Source organism: Scomber scombrus, chromosome 21, assembly GCF_963691925.1.
Source record: "Scomber scombrus chromosome 21, fScoSco1.1, whole genome shotgun sequence".
Classification (NCBI taxonomy): domain Eukaryota; kingdom Metazoa; phylum Chordata; class Actinopteri; order Scombriformes; family Scombridae; genus Scomber; species Scomber scombrus.
The window spans coordinates 17962264-17984635 of NC_084990.1; the positions used below are offsets into that span (position 1 = coordinate 17962264).

A 22372-nucleotide genomic window follows, 5' to 3' on the forward strand; every position below is an offset into this window, starting at 1 on the left:
TTAGCAGACTTAACCTCAACATCATTGCCACATAATGTAATTTGGAATATGTGTTTCTTCTTGTTCCTACAGTTGGATGTTTGTGCTACACTGAGCAGGATGATGTATGTACAGAGCTTGATGACAGGAGGCTGTTTTCATGTTCAGCTACTGAGAGTGGAAAGTTTATCTGAGTTAAAAGGGCGGGCCTACGACCATGATTTGTGACATCACAAATAGTTTGGAACCAATGTTAGTCCAATATTGAATTTACACAAGTGTAATGGGGAATGTTAAAGCCGTCAGTGCACACACACACACACACACACACACACACACACACACACACACACACACACACACACACACACACACACACACACACACTAAGAACGGACTTACAGTGAAGCATCATCATTGTGTTGGACTGTTTTTCTATGGGTGTATAATTAATGGGAACCTTCAATTTAATGTGAATAAATGACTGGTTAGATGCTGACTAGCTGGAATGTTAGATTAGCCATTAACTAACACTGCATGCAATGCAGCCAGGAACTAATTTTTTGTAAAGGACTCTTGTAATGTAATTGTTATTGAATAAAACAAATAGATAACTTATAAAAGCAATAGCTCATTCCTGGTGGTGTTATATTGTGATTATATCAATGCAAAGGTGGTTGTCAGCCGAACAAAACCACTTAGCTGTTGTATAATCACAATATATACACATTCCTCTTATTGTGTAGTAGCCTATATGTTTGACTCATTTATTGTCTGTTGTGTGAATTGTGTTTTGTATGTGAATTTCTTGTGCACAAATTTCACATATCTCAATGAGACTACCAATTTTTTTTATTTTTTTTTAGGATTAAGTAAATAAATAAGAGATATTGCCTAAACCCCAAAATATATGCACATTTTTAGATTTTGACATTTTTTAATAAGGAAGAAATAGTTGGTGTAATTTTTAAGCCTTCATAATAAACTTTTTTGATGGTAAAAATCATATCAGACACAACTCACTATTCAAAGTAGAGTATTTCTGTATGTGGAGGTGATCTTTTAACATTTGTTTTTTTAATCCATTGCGCAAACTCGGGAGCGCGCGCTGTCAATTGCTTCCCACGGGCTCGCGCCTCCCTCGGTCCTCCTCTTCCGCGTGCGTGTATCGTGAATTGCCCCCCTCCTGCTCTCCTCTGCTCGGCTCGTGCTGCCTTTTAAAGCAAACCGACACTGGATGCCATTCCCCACTCGGCCAGAGGACGGGACACGGTGAGGAGCTGCTGTGTCACTCATTCTTACCCCCCTCTCCTGTCGTCACCCCCATCGTCCTTGTTGTTTAGTTGACTTTTTATATTAGTTCGTACTTTGGTTAGCTAGTTTCAGTCATGTACCGGTATTTCGGGGAGCTGCTGAGCCGCTCTGCGGGCACTGCCCTGGCCTCGGGTTGCGTGGACTCTGCTCTCCCGGCGTCCTCCTCTCTGATGCGGGTCCGTCACTATGCCGACGCGGTGGACAAAGCCGACGACCCCAACTTCTTCAGGATGGTCGAGGGCTTCTTCGACCGCGGTGCCTCCATCGTGGAGGACAAGCTGGTGGAGGACCTGAGGACCAGGGAGACCCCCGAGCAGAAGAGGAACCGTGTGCGGGGGATCCTGCGCATCATCAAGCCCTGCAACCACGTCCTGAGCGTGTCTTTCCCCATCAGGAGGGACAACGGGGAGTGGGAGGTGATAGAGGGCTACCGCGCCCAGCACAGCCAGCACAGGACACCCTGCAAAGGGGGTAAGATTTGAGGCAAACCTCCCTAAATGGCCTTCCTGGCAGCTAGTTAGCTTTAGCCAGCTACCTAGCATTTGTTAGCAGTAATGTTAGCTAGTTTAAAAAAAAGCCGAAAACACACACAAGGCGGCTGCTGAGCTTATTCACTGTAACACACAGCTTCACTGGTCCCACCCTGAGCTGGCAACCACACATGAACTACACTCATGTTGCTGTAGTAATTTATTCTGTTTTTTTCCCCCTGGAGAGCTTTATAGTTTACAGTGACCTTCTTCTTTCTCACCTGTGGCTCAAACCTTACTGTAGTGTGTTGCCCCCCCCTCTCTGCAGCATTCCTCATCAGTCTTTAATCTTTAATCTTTCATATGCAGTCATTTTGCCAGCCTAGCATATCATAACCGTGTGCAATATTACACTTTCCAGATGATTGCATAAAACTTACGATAATATGTGTTATTTATGAATCTGTCCATTACTTTCTGGATCAATTGATTCGTTGTACTGTCCATAAAATGTCAGAAAATGGTAAAAAAAAAAAAAAAAAAAAAATCACTGTTTCTCAAAAGCTGACTTTTTGTTTTGTCTAGACAAAAAGTTCACCACCCAAAGATATTCAGTCCTAGAAGATTAAATAAACCAGATTACTCATAGTTATGAGTAATTTGCCTAACTAGTTTTCGATTAATTAATTGATTAATTGTTGCACCTCTAGTAATTGCTATGGTCTATTCTTATTTTAATTTGTGTGTCAGGTTATGAGAGGGCATCAGGTGCTGTGTCATTGAGCGTTTCAGGCTTTGGCATCTCTACATGTGCTGCATGGGTGACCACTGAAGACCTTTTGCTCATGCGCTGCTCTGTCCAGTGATTCATACGTGCAGGCAAAGTTAGTCAGGTTTCAAAGCAGATCATCGTTTCTTAGATCTCAGTATCCAGTATATATCCAGTGTTATCCTGAATTCAAGCACAGAAAGAAACAGCTTTAAAGAGCTTCACGTACAGGGGTTCAGCCTTGAGCATATATATATATATATATATATGACAGAATGACTTATGCTCTTTTGTTCAAAGTTCAAGGTTCAAACTGAATGCATTATGGGCAAGTGCTGCAGTGCAGTCTGGGTAAATTTGCAAATAGAGTGGGATATGATGTGTAGGAAGTCAGGAGGCGTGAGAGTTGGGGAGGGGGTGGTTGTGTTTCCAGGCTCTCCTATTTGTCAGCAGTGTGACAGGTGGGGGAGGGTGCCGTGGAGAGGAGGCATTCTCAGTAGAAAGAGACATACCATTAAGGAAGCCAGTCAAAGGGCATGTTTGAATGGTGTGGAGCGGACACTGGCCTGTTATTAACACTTTGAAACTGTCCACTGCACCTGCTTGATGTAATGAATGTAGACCTATTCTGGGGTGACATATTTCTGTACAAGACATGCACACATGTACTTTTTTTTGTCTTTTAATGGCACCAAGATTCCAGATTAAGTATCCATTACAGCTTTTACCCCAAACAAATTAGCAGCAATGGATCAGTACACCACCACTACCATGCTAAATGTGCAGCTAGTAATCAGTGAGAGATTCCTCAGTGAAGCAATGTAAGTAAAATAAATTATTAATATTATTTAATCACAAACTATCCATCATAAAAGCCTGCAGATTGTCCAGGGTTATTCCGATCAGACGCTAAATCCAAACCCAGTTTGGCATTGACAGTCCTCAAGGGAGGTAAAGCCTAATCCAGACTAAGGTACAGCGATCAAGTGGTTAAAGTGGTTTGCAATACAGTAGTGGCTAAAAGATGTAGAAAATGTTATTCTATATTTATTGCTCAGCCTGCCAATTGCACTATTAAACTTTGAAGCCAAAGCATAAAAGTTTACACATTTTTTAATATATTTAATTGACAAAAAAGTCTGACAGGTTCCTTCCTTTATGCCATTATGCCAAACTCCAGAATAACACATGTGAGCGGTGGGAGTTGGCACTGTTATTTTTTTTTTTACAGTGGGTTTAATCATTGATGTTGTGCATAGACCCTTTGCTTTGTTCTCATCAGAGTAAACTACAAAGTGCAAAGGCTGTTTTTTTGTTTGTGCATGTCTTGCTCAAACCGGCCTCTGCTGACTACAGAGTGAGCGTATTGAACATCATCCTTTTATGTGTAGTTGTAGTTTATGAAATGTTGTCCCCACAGTTAAACACTACAAGCTGCTCGAGTTTCTGTTTAGTCGGCTAAATCGTCAACATCCTTCTTTCTGTGCAGAAGTGGAATTAATCTGTGGTATTTTGCCTTTTACTTCCAATTTCCTACTGAACAGAAAAGCAGACTTTTAAATCTCATTGCATATCGTAATTGTAGAAACATATCAGTTATAGTTGTATACTTATAGAGGGACACCCATTATAAAAACGGATGGCCATTCAGCTGTAATGATGTACAATGTAGATTCAAAACGACATGGTGTAAATAAAATGCTGTGTCACAGTACTTTGCTGTTTATTACCAATAAAAGGGGGAAAAATAGCATGTCAGGGCTAATGCACAAATAATTATACTGAAAGCCAAACACACAAGCAAGTAGAAGCCCACAAATATGTCTAGAAAGAGTCTAGATAGCTGTCAGGTTGCTTTAGACCCGAGAGGTCTGCCCCAAAGCAGTAAGCTCCACCTTCAGGCCTGCCTGTAAAAAAAACTGAACTGCTGCAGGGTCTCGAGTTTCAGCTCGGGCATGGGACTGTATATTTCCACAAAATCTGCTCTCCATTTCAGAGGAATGTATTTACAAAATTGCTTTGGTTCCCGTTGCTGTGAAGGCCTGTTGGTCGCGCGGACAAATGAATAGCTAGATGGGGGGATGGGTAGCCGGACAGGCCTTCCTTTTTAATTTGATCACTGAGTTCGAGACTGTCCTCTGTCGGCCTGAAGTAACTCAGCTGATCTTTGAGATGAATGGAAATGAAGATAAAGAGATAACCACAGCAGCTTGCTGATAGATAGAGCTTGCTACTGTCATGTAATTCAATATTGCAGTTATCACAGCCTGAGGACGTGAGGCACTTTTGCAATAACACAAGTAGCAGTCGGTGGGAACAGAATGACATCATTGAATGGCACTTAAAGATGACATCAGAGTGGGTGGGCTTTTACTTGTGCTTCCTCTATTTTGAACACAAATTAAAAAAAAAAACATAATGCTTTTATCCCCCCTTAAAGTGATCTGCACTCTCCTTTTTGTGCTTGTTTGTCCTTGGGTTTCTCTGTGCAAGCTAACTCTGGACGAGCTATATTTGGCACAGCTGGACAATCACACACATGCACGTACACACACAGACTGTGCCAGCGAGATGGCGTAGTGCGGCTGGGCAAACCTGGCTGAACATGCAGCTTGCTGTATGATCTCATGTTACACCGCATACAGGCTGCCCCACACGTTACTATGGTGACTGTAGTAAACCGCAGAAAACAGGAAGGAGTAGCTGCAGCTCGTGGGATGGGGGTTAAATTGGAAGGCTGGGCTTTGCTCATTCGATCTCCACCCTCCCAACGCTGCTGTTAGACGTAATCAGCAATCTCTGACCTATGAAATAAAGTCTGGTGTGAACATACTGTGATTGCTGGTCCGGGGTTAGGTACCTTTCAAGATGGCACTCTATCTCAGCCATTCATTACCTTTTTTCTGCTGTTGAGCAAAATGGAAACCGTTTCAGTGTAGTCTAATGATTTCCTTTCATGGCGCAGTTGAGACACTGAATGAACTGCCAATATACAAGGCACTTGAACTCATATACTAGTATATTTATAAAAAAAAATAAAAAAAAGCGCTACAATGATTTGTCAACTCATCTATTAAGCAATCAAAATGGAACAAAAAGCAAAGCCAAGCAAATATTTGTTGGTTGCAGCTTCTGAAACATGAGGATTTGAAACTTGTATGTGTCATACATTTATATAGAAAAAAACTGAATATCTTTAGTGGACACAAAACAACACTTTTGAACATGTCACCACCAAATTATAACAATTATAACTATTTTCGGACATTCTAGGGACAAAAGAAAAAATCAATAATAAGAATAATAGGTTGCAGCCCTACATGGACTGACTTTGAACAGAAGTAAAACAAAAAGATGGTTGCCAGTGTTTTTTTGGTATCTGGTTGTAAACTGCTCCATGTGTGTTTCCCTCAGGTATCCGTTACAGCACAGATGTGTCTGTGGATGAGGTGAAAGCTCTGGCCTCTCTGATGACTTACAAGTGTGCCGTTGTTGGTAAGTATTTAAAGTCTTATCCTTCCACACAGCCTCATGCTGGTTATCCCCAGATCTCCACATAAATATTAATACTGTATCTATTACCATCCACCTTTTATGTTCAATATTCAAAAGCAACTAGAGAACTGCTATTGACTATTTTTTCCAAGATATTCGATTATTGATCATGCAACTGTAGCTGATGATATTAATCCAGCTTTTGTTTTGTTTCTTTTTCAACTGATTACACATAATAAAATATAAATCTACATGTATATATCTCAATGTTGTGTGTTAAGTACAAGCATACATATGTATGTGCAGTTTTTAAGCTCTCTTTCTTCTCCTCCAGATGTGCCATTTGGGGGAGCCAAAGCCGGAGTCAAGATCAACCCCAGGAATTACACTGTAAGCCTTCTAATGTCAATCCTCCTCCCCCGCACTCGCACGCACACATAGAGATACATAGACATGTTAAACCGCTTGTTGCAATAGGAAAGCAGCAAAGATTAGCACATACAACCCAGAGAGTTGGCGGTCATGGGAGAAGTAGTGCCCATATTTACTCAGAGTACACTGAATTCTTCACTTCATATCCTGAGGCTGTTGGGTGGCTCTGTGTTTCTGCCTCTTTGTCACGTTCAAACAAACCCAGAGGATGATTCATTCACACTAGAATACAAAAGGGCAGGGCTGCTGCTAAGATAACCGTGTATATATGTATTTTGTGGTTAAATTAAAAATTCTTTATTATTTTAATTAACTAATGGTGTTTGCTCTGCCTTTTTATGGCATTATCGATAGGTATTGGAGTCTGTCTATTGGTGAATACAGTGAAATAAATAGATTTAAAGGCAATTTGCTGTTGCCTCTGAATACAGAGTTTACTGATTTACACTAAACTAAACCACTAAACAAAAGCCTCACCGTTTTGTTTAAAAGCCCGTAGCATCCATTTCGTCTAAATATCTAAATGAAAGTATCCCTTTATATAAATGAGTCACTGTTTGGTTTGCTGGTAGTGAAGCAATTCTTTCTCTGTTGTGCAGCCTATTTTTTTTTCATTAACTTCCCATCCTTGAATGTTTTATTACACTGTAACCAAGGTGACAACGTGTTTTTCTTCAACTCTACACACTGTTTTTTGCAGGATAATGAGCTGGAGAAGATTACCAGGAGATTCACAATTGAGCTGGCTAAGAAGGGTTTCATCGGTGAGTTTGTGTACAAGTCATTGTGTGATGTGTCATTTGTTTTAAACCAAATGTAACTCCACGAAATGGATGTCCAGAGTTCTTGTTGTCATTTGACTCTTGTTGAAATGGCTGAAGTGGTGAGAGGTGTAACGTTTCCTGTCATCTACCTCTGTTTATTCAGGTTGGGGTATTTCAGGGTGTGCCAGTGTCAACTGAACAGACAGACAATTTATTATGGTGGAAAAGAAACAGGAGAGTTTAGATAAAAGCTCAACTTGAACCTGATATTTAAAGGGCTAAAACAAAGCAACATGTGTACTTATTTGGCCCTAATTGACAGTGAACAAGGCCACATGTGACATATACTCTGGATCATCAGGTTAAGAGCCCTCATACAGCCAGTTTGTATAGCACTGCTGGATTTAATGCTAATGTTTATAATGTGTTTTGTTCAAACAAAGCAAAAATATGATACTGCCTTTTATGTGCTTGTATACAGCAGTATTTGTGTTATTTTGTAAGGTTTTATACAAGAGTTATCGTGTATGAATTTTTATACACCCTGGAGGCAAAGCAGCACCCAGTGCACACATCACTTCACTGTTTTGTCCGTGCGAGTGTAACATGAACATGGTCAAACTATCCCTATTGAGAAATAGACTCATCCTTTTTTCTCTCTCATCTTGACCCCATCCCCCACCTCTTTGCATGCCTGCTTCTGTTTTTGGACCTGTTTTCCAGGATAAGAGGCCCAACAGGGCACATGTAGTGTATATATGACACAAGGACGCAAAGCCTGGCACTCATATTTCCTCTGGAGTTATATATGTTGTTTAAGATCAGCAGAGGTATTTTGTGGTCAAGCCTGCAGCCTGGTTTCTGATGTTATACAGTATGACTTTGTTCATTTGCACCGACTTGTGTTTGTAGTGTGTACTTGTGTGCATTCCTGCATGGTAGCTGGCGTGCTTTAGTAAACTCTCCCTTCACTTCTCGCTAACTTCCTCTCCCACCAATTTTTCCTCAACAGGACCTGGCATCGACGTCCCGGCCCCAGACATGAGCACAGGAGAGAGGGAAATGTCTTGGATCGCCGACACATACGCCAACACTATTGCACACACTGTGAGTTCTCAGACATGCACAAACACTCTGTAGAGTTTTGCTGAAGTCCTTTTTTTTTCCCTTCTTCAGTAGGGATCTTAAAATTAGGAACAAGGAATAAATGAGTCACATGTAAACTTGAATAGTGGTTTCCTGCCTCTCCCTTCCCAGAAGCCCACATGCACATTCCTCCCCTCTGAAAATCCGGTTTACAGACTGAGGAGTGCATGTGTGAGCGTGTGTGCGCGTCCGTGTGTGCGCGTCCGTGTGTGCGAGTGTGTGTTGTTATGTTATCAGTTAATCCTTCTCTTATCAAAACCTTTCAAACAGGCCTTATTTGACTAAGGATGGAAAATATTTACCCATGTTTGTGTTTTGTGTGTTTGTGTATGTATATTGCAGCTATTAACTAGATAAATCAAAACCTTTATATATACATGGCTGTACTATGTGTGGTTAATGTGTGAAATTTGTTACAGGTATAATCAGTGGTTGTGTCTATAATGTGAGTTCCTGGATATTAAGGGTTTGTCTCTATTTGCTAGTCAAGTGTACTGAAGTAGCATAACATATGACATGGTTAAGCTTTGTTTAAGTCGAAAAAGAAATTATAAATACAGTTGCAAGAAAAATACTTTCCATTCATATCTTCAGTGTTTGATTTGAAAGAGAACTTATTTTAATTCTAAATATAACTATAGTAATTACATATCTGTTAACTCCCCCTGCTCTTTCATCTGTTATACTCTGCGGATGGCTCTCATTTTTTTGTTTTTGTCAGTGATGTTTATTTAGGGTGCTTTAGCTGTGCACTTTTCCTCATGCCTCCATGCTCCTTTTTTCTGCCTCTGTCCCAATCTATGATTATGGACGCTGCAGTGGAGATTGTAAATGAAAGTTTTGACAGCATTTTGGCTGCAAATTCAGAAGGCTTATCTCTGCCCAGTAACCACAGTTAGAGGCAAATCAAACGCACCCACACTGATCAGTTATAACCGTTTTCATGAGTCACATGTTCATCGTTTGTGATGTGAAAACGTCCGAGAAATAAAAAAACTTGCATCCGGGTATTTAGTTTAGTTATAAAATCACACAATTATAAAAAGACACTGCAGAGCGTCAGAGTTAATCACACTGTATGGTAGAGGAGGAGACAGTAGAGACGCAGGCGTGTGTATGTTCAAACAGGTGTTTAGCTGACTTCGCTCTATTTAATACTGGAGCTTAAAGCATCAGAGCTCGTAGCAGGAAACAGTTGCTCTGCGTCGCACTGCCGTCCTTCACTTCCATCATTTCACGCCGTTTCATTTTGAAACTCCAACAGTCAGCCAGTCGGTGGTCTAACTTCATCACTCACTCCAGCCAAAAACTTATAGTTGCTTATGATGTAAACTGTCATGAGTTAAATGGGACATGTTGGATGAAGGGAAGTTTTCATTTCTTTTTTTTTTTATATGAAGCAGGTCTAGATTTTACATAAATACTATGAAAGCATCAAAACAATCTGCGGAGAAATGCACAAAGCCTCTATTCAGTAACTGTGCTTTTATATGAGCCATTTAGACATCCGTAAGGTTCTGATGACAACTATATTTTGCCCCTCCTGAAAGAAACAAAATATGTTTATTTGTTATTCATCTAATTTATGTGCACTTTAATTTCAGCTCAATATGAGTCTCTACTTGCATTTTTCTGTGATTTATGGTCACGCTAGTTTTTCTCCTTGCAGTCAGTTACATGTGGTTGGCCTGGGCATGTGTCACTCAAAAAACAGTCAGCCCATCAGAAGAGAGGGGCTTTGAGCAGAAACAAAACAGCCAGTTTCATGTGTGAGATGGAGGGGCTGCACCCATAGCTCGTACATGTAAATGTTTGTACATAGACCATGAAAATGGAAGTAATAAACTGGGAAAGGGGCATAATATGGCTTTAAAGGAAAGGTATAAAAGTGAATTCAAAAGGAGTTAATAAATGTTTCAGCTCTAACCTGAAATTATCTTCATGTATTTTCATCTGGCCATGTATACACTGTTATGCAACATAGATCATTTACATTTGGTGTTTAATAGTTGTTACACATTTGAAACCCCCCCCCTTTTCCCAATGACACTCACTTCCTTTTCCGCTCTCCTTTTCTCTAAAACCTCCCCTCACCTCATCTAGCTGCATGTCCTCTGTACCAGATACCCCTGGCAGGGGTCTGGTGGACTGGTTGACACATTCCTGCTCCGGGTATCTGAGAGCAGGGGATTGTGGGTAGTGTGTACTGAGGTGCAGTCAGTCATAATATCTAGAGTGCATGTCAAGCAGTCAACACTGTGGCCGACAGCAGTAGCCAGTGCAGGAAGCCTTAGGATGCAGTACCACTAATGGCCACTGGATGCTGGTTCCCAAAAATATCAGGCTTTATTAAATCTTTTTCTAAATGTTCCAACTTTTCCAAAGAAATAGAGTATTTATTTTTACCCTGCAAGAATTGTGGACTCAGTGCCGGTTTTACGATTTCTGTGTATCTTGGCGGCACTTTTGAGGCTCATTGTTAAAGTATGATGTGTTTGTTTAAATCACTATCTTTGCCTTAATACAACACTGACTACAGCGAGGAGGAGAAGTTTTCATTTTTGCCACTCCAGAATAAACGTTAATGAGCTACAGATTTGATTTTAACTGTCGACAATCTGCTATAATTGAGAAATATGCTATCTGTATGTTTTCTATTGCTCTTTGCTAATAAAAAGAGTAAAGAAAGATTCAAGTTTTAGAAGAGATTTGCTTGCAATGGAGCTGAATAAAATGAAGCTTCAAAATCTCCTTAAGTAACCTGTAGGCTTGTCTATACTCTATAATCTATTTTGTCTGATTTTTTTTTTTTTGTGTGTGTGTGCAGGACATCAACGCCCACGCCTGTGTGACAGGAAAGCCCATCAGCCAGGGAGGAATCCACGGACGTATCTCAGCTACCGGTCGTGGAGTTTTCCATGGTATTGAGAACTTCATCAACGAGGCGTCCTACATGAGCATGCTGGGTCTGACCCCTGGCTTCCAGGACAAGACCTTCGTCATCCAGGTACACACCCGCAGGCAGGGTTTTATCAGTGTAGAAACATTTTACTTGAGAGGAAAAACGAAACTCCAGACACAAACGTGCTGCAGATATTTACTCACAGATTCTTAAAGGATTTACGTTTTCATTTAAAATGACGGCAGGTTTTAGAGCTGTGTCTCAATCAGAGTTGTGCCATCTGTTTTAGCCTGGGCCTGATCTCCTCTTACAAAGCAGACCGCACTAAACTGAGGGAGTTTCCCTTCTTTGTTCATTTTCATACGATGATTCACTCAGAGACCGGCACGAATTTGGGAGAAAATAGCCTGCTCTACAACTCTAATTCCTGCATGTTTAGCTTTGTGGAACACAGATTCAGACGTTTACGTAGATTTCATATGTTTAAGAAGTAAAACGGATTCCGCACACACTATTTTTCTTTTAGCGTAAAGATCAAATGTAATAAATGCCTTATTCATGAAGATAATGAAAATTAACTTCACATATTTGTAGCAGACCCAAATGGAAAAGTCTCAAACAAAGAGGCGACAGAAAGAAACTGAGCAGAAGAATGAAACAGCTAGTAGTATTAAACATGAAAATCATGGAAAAGCCTTTTATAAGGATAAGACTGATTGGATTGTAAGTCTGTAAGAAGAACAGAAGCCTCTGAGGACAAAAAGTCAAAGAGCAGTTCTTTCCTTATCAGTTTCACTTCCATTTGCCACATGACAGCTTCTCACGTGTCATGGAGATACACACACACACACACACACACACCACACACACATCCTGGCCATTGCAGCTTTCTTAAAACACTTTCTGTAATCATAACTTTTTCATGATAACAATGTAATCTGGCATTCTTGATTAACAACCCTCTGTGTAAAGGTGTATTTCACTCCACAAAAACAAAAGACATCATTTGTGTCCTTACAGGACGCTTATCACAGACCACAAACAGCCTTTATTTGCTTTTATAGGGATTTACAAAGAGGCACATTTTCATCAGCAACAACAAAGAAACAGTTGGAGTGTCATTGAAGGAGGTGAAGAGGCAGTAACAGCAGCTGAATCATGATGTTGATATTCAAAAAACTAATCCCTCTTTGTGTTAGTGTGTGTTTGAGGATTACGTTGTGCCGAGATTAGATTTCTTAGAGATTTAGAGAGAGAGGCGAAAACAGATTTCCAGTTTGGTATCATGATGAAAACAGACATGGCTTTATTCTCTTATTGCACCTCAACTGTGTAAAAATCTGCTGTGAATTTAACTCTTTGCATTGCTACATCCGAGCTACAGATATGCTATATAATGACCATGAAACAATAGAAATTTTGAAAAAAACATGGCTACAAGAAGAGCGTATCCCTGTTGCTGAAATGTGTTATCTGTTTTACAATCAAGATTTTGCCATATAATTCATATCCTTGGTGGTATTAGATTATTGTAGGCAAGGCTGCAAGTCAGTGATCAGGACTGTGTTTTGGCAGTATTGGATTTGCAGGTGCTTAACATCAGTGTAATAAAGTATCTAGAATTTTCATGCATTAATTCACAGCTGGAAATGTCCATTATAAACCGTTATTGGTCTAGATTCTTTATATTTATTGTTTTAAGATATCATTAAAGAAATATTGAATTACATATACTGTGACAGATGATTAACCGTATCCATATCTGTATTAACCCATATTCCCAAATGAATGAATCACTAATCCTAAAACGTTGATATACTAAGTAACAATTTTATATTTAAACCAAGCAACAGAATGATTTGCCCCTGACAGCATCCCTTCTGTCCATCTGTGTAGGTCTTATTTGTCCTGTCTCATTTTCTCACCCACATTTACACAGAAGAGTTTAATCAAGCACAGGACAGCTGTCATTTCAGGTCATGATTCAATAGATGATGTTAAAGCCTAAACCGGCCACATGGTGGCACCAGAGTATGAAGCTGAAGCTCAGTTTATGATTGAGTGAAATGGGATATAACAATTGGAAATGATTTTTTTGTGTTAATATTATTGTATAATTTAATAGTGATTATTATAGTAAAGTTGGATTGTGGCAATAATGATATTTTTCTTATCAAACGAATCCTGCTGTGTCTTTTTTCAGGGCTTTGGTAATGTGGGTCTCCACTCCATGAGGTACCTGCACAGATTTGGGGCCAAGTGTGTGGGCATCGGTGAGATTGATGGAGCCATCTACAACCCAGAGGGCATCGACCCCAAGCAGCTGGAGGACTACAAACTGGTAGGAGCACCTCTACTTTCTCCTCACTTCTATCTCCTTTTTTCGATCTCTTTTACTCATCATTTCATCGATCTGTTTTCCTTTTCTCTTTTTTCCTCTAGTTTCCTTTCTTAAAATACAGCAGCTCTTCTTCATTCTTATGTCATATCATTGTCTCATGTTTGTGTGTGCTTTTCACTTTCTGCAGCAACACGGCACCATTGTGGGCTTCCCAGGGGCCAAACCCTATGATGGAAACATTTTGGAGGCTGACTGCCACATCCTGATCCCTGCTGCTGGAGAGAAGCAGCTCACCCGTGTCAATGCCCCCAGAATCAAGGCCAAGGTAAATGCTCTGACTCTGATATAACCACGGTGATGTGCTATAAGTCTTAATTGGAATCATGTGAGTAAGGACACAGCAGTCACAGTCATGTCTCTGTTTGTTTTTTTGTCTATTCTAGATCATTGCTGAGGGTGCCAATGGTCCCACCACCCCAGATGCTGACAAGGTCTTCCTGGAGAACAACGTCATGGTTATTCCTGTAAGCACACACAATAAAGATACACACAAACAAAAATGCTGAAATGAAAACTACAACACTTTGCTATATTTTGATCCAAACATAAAAAAGATGTTTACATTTCAATAGAAAGCTGATTTTAAGAAAGCGCCTGGAACATTGCAAAACCCCAAATTTGTATTGATTGTTTCAAGGAGAGTTTGAGTGAATGAACTGACTTCATGACTAAACATGAGACATGTACATATTATGGATGTTAAAATGAATGTAGAAAAACAAACTACAGGTAGGATGCGACCAAAATTTACTGGAACTTAACATCAGTAAAGCTTTAAAGGCCCTAAATCATTGTTCATTCCTAACAGTGATGGTGTCCTACATGAACATGTCAGAGTTATTTCACATGATTGATTTCTGCATACATGGCTTTGTCTTTGCTCTTTTCACTGGTTTGAAATGAGCAGTGTTCAGAAATCAATCAAATTTGTTCAAACCACACCCACACAGTCCTGAAGCAGATTAGCTCATTTTGGAGTCTTACACTCATAATAATAATAATTTAAATAATACCTAAATAATAACAATTATGTAAGTATATTATTGAAACCATGAACATGAAACCCGAACAACAAGTAGAACATTTATTATTTAAAAAAGAAGAGACAACGAGAGTGTTTCTACATTTTTTCATTGTTTTTATTTCACACAAAAATTCTAACAAACAGTCAAATCTCCCTCAAACAAATCTTTAAAATATTTTTGCAGTACAGAAGAAATTGAGTCAGAATAATTTCACACACAGAAGAGCAAAGACTGATGAACAGCATATTTAAGGATGTGATGTTTCACTGCAGGACATGTACCTGAATGCTGGTGGTGTGACTGTGTCCTATTTCGAGTGGCTGAAGAATCTCAACCATGTCAGCTACGGAAGACTGACCTTCAAATACGAGAGAGACTCAAACTACCACCTGCTCAGTGAGTACAAGACTGCTCTTTAATTCCACCTTAACCTTTTCTTTACATTTGATTTTACTATTTTAATTCTTGAAACTAAATACTAAATAATTTTATAAACACCAAGCCCAGAAGTTGTGAATGATATACACCATAGTATTGCAAATCAGAGAGGAAAAAAAGAAAAAAAAACTGCAGCAAAAAGCTTTAGTAGCCTTTTTTGTAATGATACTTCTTTCTGTCTGTTGTTATGGATACATCAGACGATCTAATTCTCATCAGACTCAACCGCACCTAACACGCTTGTGTCAGATGGTGTTGGGTCCTCTGCCTCAATAGGACGTCTTACGTTAGCATTCAAGGCCAAGTTTTCCATTTGTGCCTGCAAAGCAGTCATCCCTTCACTCCTCACTCTCATTTGTGTAAAATTTCTCTCAAAGTCCTCCATTAGAGTGCCATACACCAAAACCTTTACAGTAGGATATATACATATAGTGCCTCTGTCGGACTTCAATTTTAGTAGGGCACCCTGTTTAGTTTCACGAAGTCTAGGATATTGTCCCTTCATTACATCAATCCATTCTCTTACAGCTGTGCTAGAAAAAATTAAGTTGTGTCTTCTATCGCTCGCTCTAGTGTCAAAATAAAGAATGTCTCTCTGAGAGTTCAGTATGCTCGCTCTGGTTCTTTCCTTTTCACTGTCGTTTGCTCCTTCACGGTATGGAAACGGTTGAGCACACATCTGTTAAAAAGCAAAAAAACAACAAATACAATTATTCTAAATGAATATGCTACTGAGAAATGTTGCAAAATACTTACTTACTGTGTAGTTTTACCTTGTATTTCTCTCGGCGTTGTGATTCTCGGTGTGGAGGCGGATACTCTGGTCCTGTAGCTGATCCCTTAAGGCAAAAGACGAACATCAGATCAGGATTTACGTTGGATCGGAGTGTTATACAGTTTAACCTATCAATAATGTATCAGTTCTGCCTCTCCAGCTTCACCCTGCCCTGTGTGAACATATTATGTTTAATTGTGACAAGTGTTTCAAGTTGTTTCAGTACATGCTGTAGTTGAAGAAAGCTTTTATACAACTTAATTCTGATATCTACATCTATCAGTCATAGCTTTTATTCTTTAGTCCTTGCCTAGCAGTACCTGGCTGGCATGGCAGCTAATGTATTTTTGTAAATGCATGATTAATGTGTTATTTGGTATTAATTTAGAGAAGTAGAAAATGAAAATTTCAAGATTTTGAAGGACAGATAAATGAAAGTAATCTTACTTAGTCTGTGGCAGTTCAGGCAGTGTCAGTGATGTCCTGGAGAAACTGGTGTCAGCTGATGTGAAGTTGTTGAGATGACTTCTTTGGGGAAGAAACGAGTTCCCTTTTTATTTCCATCTTATTTCCGTTTGATCCCACAACCCATCATTATGTGCCAACGCAAACAGCTGAACAGCCAATCATAAAACAACAGAATCATGTTTCACAGTCAAAATGAAACTTATTCTCATGTGTCAGGCTCTCAAACTGGATAACAGGCTGAACTGGTTAAGATAAGATGTTCCTTTATTAGTCCCACAAAATGTACATTGTCACAGCAGCAGTGGACAGCAAAATGGAAGATAAGATCAGCAATAAGAAAAGAATTATAGCTTCAAGCAGCCTTGGGGGGGGACCTCGCACTCATGCGCACGTCGGGCCGTGGCGAAGCGAAGCCGAAAGGTTTCTGTTAGGGGCATTTAGATGCCTTCAGACCTGGGGTTTATTATTGCAATAAGTAAATATACATCACACACACACACACACTCACACACACACTCACACACTCACATATGGTAGTTAACGAGGGGCCAAAGCAGTGTTTCTCTTTAATGGTGAGGTGCCCAGAGTTACACCATCTATAATTAATAAACACTGCCAGCCCTCCTCCTTTCTTCTTACTGCTATCAATTATATACTAACATAACAGAAAATAACTCCCCGATACTCTTGAGGACCAAAGAAGAGAGTGACTTACTGTCAATACAGACACACAAACTGGTGCAGAGGAATGAACCCTGAACAGGAGGGTGAATACTTCTTAGTCTGTTTTACACCAACCACTAGGAAATGTTGTGACTGCTCCCCAGACAGTCATGTTTCATGTCATCTGTTTCAGATTAAATACATATTCTGGGTGTCCCGTTCTCATACACACATTTAAATGTGCTTTATAAATACATTTGATACAGTTCAGACACAAAACACGTTTTCATTTTAACCTTTTACAAGTTCACAGAAGAGATTTCTCTAACATCTCTTCTCTTTTATTTCTCCTCTGTTCCCATATGTTCTCTCTTCTAGTGTCTGTGCAGGAAAGTTTAGAGAGGAAATTTGGCAAGCAGGGAGGACCCATCCCCATCGTCCCTACTGCTGACTTCCAGGCCAGAGTTGCTGTAAGTATCCTCTGCTGAAGCACACATTGTTTTCAATTCATAGTTCTGCAGGGCAGCAATCATTTGTTCCACTGTTTGTTCTGCCCATTATAGTAATGCAGCTCTTCCCGCACATTCGTATGTAAATCCTTTGAGAAAACGGTCGCATCTGAGCTGTAAAACTAATATTTCCATTTTTAATACATTTTCTACCAATGTACTGTCAAAAACAATGAAAATGTCCTTCACAAGTTCAGAGAGCCAAGTTATGTCTACAAAAGTAAAAATTAGTATTTAATTTGGATTAATGTGAAGTAATAAGAAGCACCAAATACGCTATTGTAAAAGCGTACATCAAAACTAATGCTTGTTAATATGTTGTTTATTTATATTATAAACACCTCTGTTGGTAAATTGGCCTTCTTTAAATTAGTTTTTGTGTGACTCAATTAACTCTCCTTTGCAGGGTGCCTCTGAGAAGGATATTGTTCACTCTGGATTGGCCTACACCATGGAGAGATCTGCTCGGGTAAGTGATCACACAGGACATAATACACTCAAACCTTTTTTTGTGAAAAGGTACCATATTATGTTGTATGGTAAATAAATAGTTAAGAAAAATTATATGGAGCATGATTAAGAGTTTTTAGTGTTGAACTGTTTTCAGGTCAGTTTATTCTCATCAGCCATGGACAGGTTCTTGAAATGCATTTAACAATACACCAAATAATTTGCAATGTCACCTTTTGCTAGGTGACAGGGTCTCATCAATGCATATAACTCAGCTACTTGGGCGGCACTTACTTAACTTAACTTGGTTGTGACCAGGTAAAGGGGCTGAGTACAGGCTGAAGGTTATGGATATGTCTTTGTGTGGTGCTGCTAGTGATTCATTTGTTTAGTAGGATCCACATTAGCCAATTCAAATGGGGGTTCCTCATTCCTAAAAATGTCTTAGTCCATGATACATTTGTGGGTTTGGGTGTTTCTTATATGGCTTTTACTCTGGAGGGAGTAAGGACCCAAATACTGGACCACATTCTGGTGTGCAAGCGATAGTACACTTTAATTTACACAACAAATCTCAACCTAATAGATTCACAGGTGTGGTGTCTGGTGGAAAAAAGAGTGAGAAGTCTTGAAACTTCATGCTTTGAGTAAAAGTAGGTTGAGATACAGATCTTTTCTGCTGGAGGTGTTATAGATAGGGTAGATTTGGATTGGGTTGTTGCACATGAGCAATTTCTCACATCCAAGGAAGGAATTTCCAATGTCTCTGCTCCAGGACGGTGGCTTTGAATATGTTAACAGGCAATAATCCACTAATCATTAGTGACGAATAAGATACAAAATGCACTTTTCAGTGTAGGGAGAGGGGGAAATGAAAGAAAGAACCAAGCTAGTAAAAGGAAATAAACCACAACAGGAAATAAAGAAAGAGAATAAAAACAAATTGTTAATATGTGTAACGCGTGTTCTTCTCTGCCTTTTTAGCAAATCATGCGCACAGCAAGCAAGTACAACCTGGGTCTGGACCTGCGGACGGCCGCCTACGTCAACGCCATCGAGAAGGTCTTCAAAGTCTACAATGAGGCTGGACTTACCTTCACATAAACGGCCAATCGTGACCCATAATCGCCCCTGACCCCGCCCCTTCACCCCCCTGCTATTAATCACCCTCTCCTGCCTTCTTAAACCTTGTAAACAGCCTTCAAAACATATCAGTGTTTACTGTTGCTCTTTGGCTCTTTCTCACACACACACACACACACACACACACACACACACACACACACACACACACACACACACACACACACACACACACACACACACACACACATATATGCAGTACATACGCTGAAACATTGGCTAGCCTGGTATTTATCCTGTGATCTTTGTGCTGCCTTTAGACTGTATTGGCATCTCTGTTTTAAATGTTGCCCTGTTCTTGTTTTTGCTGAGATTATATTGAGAAAAAGCAGACAGAGAGTTACATCCTGAGAGAGAGTGAAAGACTCTGCCCCTTCCTCAGTCCTCATTTTAAATGTTCACACTGTTGTTTGGCAGCCATGTTCAGAGCGCCCTTTTTTTTCCTCCTGTGGCGATCGTTTCAGTTGACAGCACTACAGATGCCTTATTTCAGAAAGAGGTCTGCTCCAAATGGGAGATGGACACTTCAGTTTAACTGTAATTAAAAGGGATCTAGATTTAAATTCATGTGAATAAAAGAGAATAGCAGTTTTATGACTCTTTGAGTTTTTCTCTGTGCTCTTTAGGCGTAAATGTTAGTAGTGAAGTTGCCAAGGTTTAGGATTCCTGACAAGGAGGGTTTTTTTTTCATAGTTAGTGTTTTTATTGTTCAAGATTCAATAGATGCTCTTCCCCTCCTCGTCTCCTCTCTTTTTTTTTTCTACCCCCTCCTTTCCCGTCGCTTCATCTCATCTTAAAGCAGCTTCTCCCCGACTCCTCCGCTGGCCAAGAAAGGGGAACAGGGAGGGGACGAGGCGTCACTGTGGTCGCCTGTCCCCTGGTTGAATTTTCCTGTTTTAACCGTCCAGTTCCTCATATCGAAATATTTTTTTGGAGGAAATTACTTTTTATTTTTGTTTTATCCATTTTTTTTTGGAAACCAATAAAATGTTCAGAAAAAAAATATATAACTGTGTGGAAGTTTAGTTCCTTTTCATACTGTGGTGACATACTGTACACTGGTTTGGGATCTGTGGGGTGCATGTTGGGACATCTTACCAAGGAGCTTATCAGTATTGGCTGAAATAAGTTATCAGAAAAATGATGGAAAGAGATGCAACAGTGAACAGCAGATCAATACCAACCAAAAGGAAGATCAAAATCACACATTTTAAGACTATTTATGACCTCAAGTAACATACAACGTATAACTTAGTGTAATATATGCTTAAATTAATACATTTTAACAAGATGCTAAGCTATACGGTACAGCAGGTAATCTGTCCATCAAAAATAGTAATTAGGTTTTATAGTCTACAAAAATATGTACATGATCTATAAAATGATCTTCCTAGCTTTTTTGAGTTTGCCCTCCTGTTGTCTCCTTTATTGATCAACTCAGATAAAAACAACTGCTAAAAGAATAAAGTTTTCCTCATGGGGTCCAGTGTGGCTGATATCAAGTTGAAGTTTGCTGTCACTGTGGGTGTTTTCTAACTAATAAGTAATAAAAGGAGAGATTAACAGTTTCAAGTCTGTCTTAAAACAACAGTTAGCTACACCAATGACAACACTGAAACAATGTAAGTGCATTATCAGACTAAAATCCACAAAAATTGAATTTTAAAGTTTATCTGAAACTAATATGAAGCTTCAGCTGTCCAAAAGAGTCTCATCAAGTATATATATTTCAACATTAGCTTTCCAGAGTCTCTCTTTTGTTTACTCTACTTCCACTGCAGCTCAACAGGGAAACACAAAGAGGGAATTTGATGCTAAAAGACTGTGAACGTGGCAGATATCCACTTGACATGACTAACCAAGACTGCTGAGGCCTCATATAAGACATATAACACACTGTGGATTTCGGCTTCCATCATTTACATTGAAAGCACATTTGAAGAGGATCTTTTAATAGCCAGTGGAAATCTATCCTTTAAGTATCTGCTGATAATAAATGCAAATCTTTCCATTCAGGATACGATGGAGAGATGCTGTGCTCTCCAACATCATTATGAAACACCAAATGAAAGCAAATAGAGGGATGAACATTATGCTGTTGGCATTAATGTTAGATTTGCAGATATTGTTTTAATCCATGTGTGAATGCCTCATTGGCTGATATGGATGTGGATGTGGATGTATTTGATTGGTTGGTTGTTGAGCTTGGTTTCTGTCTGAATAAACCTGCTCAGGCACATAATGTAATTTTTCTCTTAGTTCACTCGACAGTCTGCCTTGATTAGTTTACATGTTTAATTATTATGATTGTTTATACGCACGGTTCAATCCACAACTTCAAATCTCTTCACACAGTCTACTGTACCAACCCACTGCTTTGGAAACCTTATAAGAAATCCTTATAAGATACACTAAGATTTGAACATTCTACAGTGTATTCAACAGGAACAAGTCCTTGAAATGTAGCAGGAAATGTTTCAATGGGATTTATTTCAGACATGTTTTCTTGTTTTTTGGTTGCGGCTTGGTTGAATGTACTGTAGCTGTTTTTCAGTGTGGTTAAGATTTGGCAGATTGATGTCCATATGCTAGTTTTTGAACATAAATGGTGTCTTGAAGTGATTATGTAAGTATTTCCATTGCTAGTTTGTCCTGTTGTTTGTTTGTATTTGAGTCAGAAAAGTATTCAGGATATTCGAAGTCTGTAGTCATACTGTAGTTGTTGCAGTTGTGTTGACTGTTTGCAGCATTGAATCATGCGCATAACCAGTTGTTATTAAAACCTGTAAATTAAATGCACAAATACAAACTTCTGGACACAGTAATTGGATTTCAACAAAACCTTTTTAATTCCACTGGTACTGTTTATAAAATCAGCGAGTCTGCTTTGATGCCAACTTAAACATGGTGCGTGATTTGTGTTTGTGTGTTTGAGGTGGGATTTGTATTTGTGTGTTGTTTAGAGTGTGCTGTGTGTGTATGTGTGTGTGTTAGTATAAGTGCGGTGTGTTGGACTTTGTGTTTATGTATGTGTGTGTGTGTGAATGTCAGATTGCTTAATAAGGCAACATGCAGTCATCAGTTTCCATTGGCCTCAAAGTAAAAACACACAAACCTGCTCTGGACACAAACTCAAACACACACGCACACACACTTTGCTGGCTGGACCTGTTCTATGTTAACACACACACATATAAACACACACATACAGTGCATACAGACACACACA

At 39.5% G+C, this 22372-nt stretch overlaps 1 protein-coding gene across 1 annotated transcript; it reads left to right on the forward strand.

The window, feature by feature from the left end:
* The first annotated feature begins 1206 nt into the window (after positions 1-1206).
* On the forward strand, positions 1207-19341 carry glud1b (glutamate dehydrogenase 1b). Its single transcript, XM_062442137.1, has 13 exons — positions 1207-1764; positions 5947-6027; positions 6362-6417; positions 7160-7223; positions 8236-8330; positions 11197-11376; positions 13475-13612; positions 13800-13937; positions 14056-14136; positions 14970-15093; positions 17420-17511; positions 17957-18019; positions 18985-19341. The coding sequence occupies exons 1-13, from the start codon at positions 1368-1370 to the stop codon at positions 19102-19104; spliced, it is 1629 nt and encodes a 542-aa protein (XP_062298121.1). The 5' UTR covers positions 1207-1367; the 3' UTR covers positions 19105-19341.
* Positions 19342-22372: the final 3031 nt, after the last annotated feature.

What these genes read in the sequence shown, in the direction of transcription:
- glud1b (XM_062442137.1), top strand. Translation starts at nt 1,368, where the DNA reads ATGTACCGGTATTTCGGGGAGCTGCTGAGCCGCTCTGCGGGCACTGCC. An exon ending in TCAACCCCAGGAATTACACT is followed by an intron (nt 6,418 to 7,159) that starts GTAAGCCTTCTA and finishes TGTTTTTTGCAG; the next exon opens with GATAATGAGCTGGAGAAGAT. An exon ending in CCAACACTATTGCACACACT is followed by an intron (nt 8,331 to 11,196) that starts GTGAGTTCTCAG and finishes GTGTGTGTGCAG; the next exon opens with GACATCAACGCCCACGCCTG.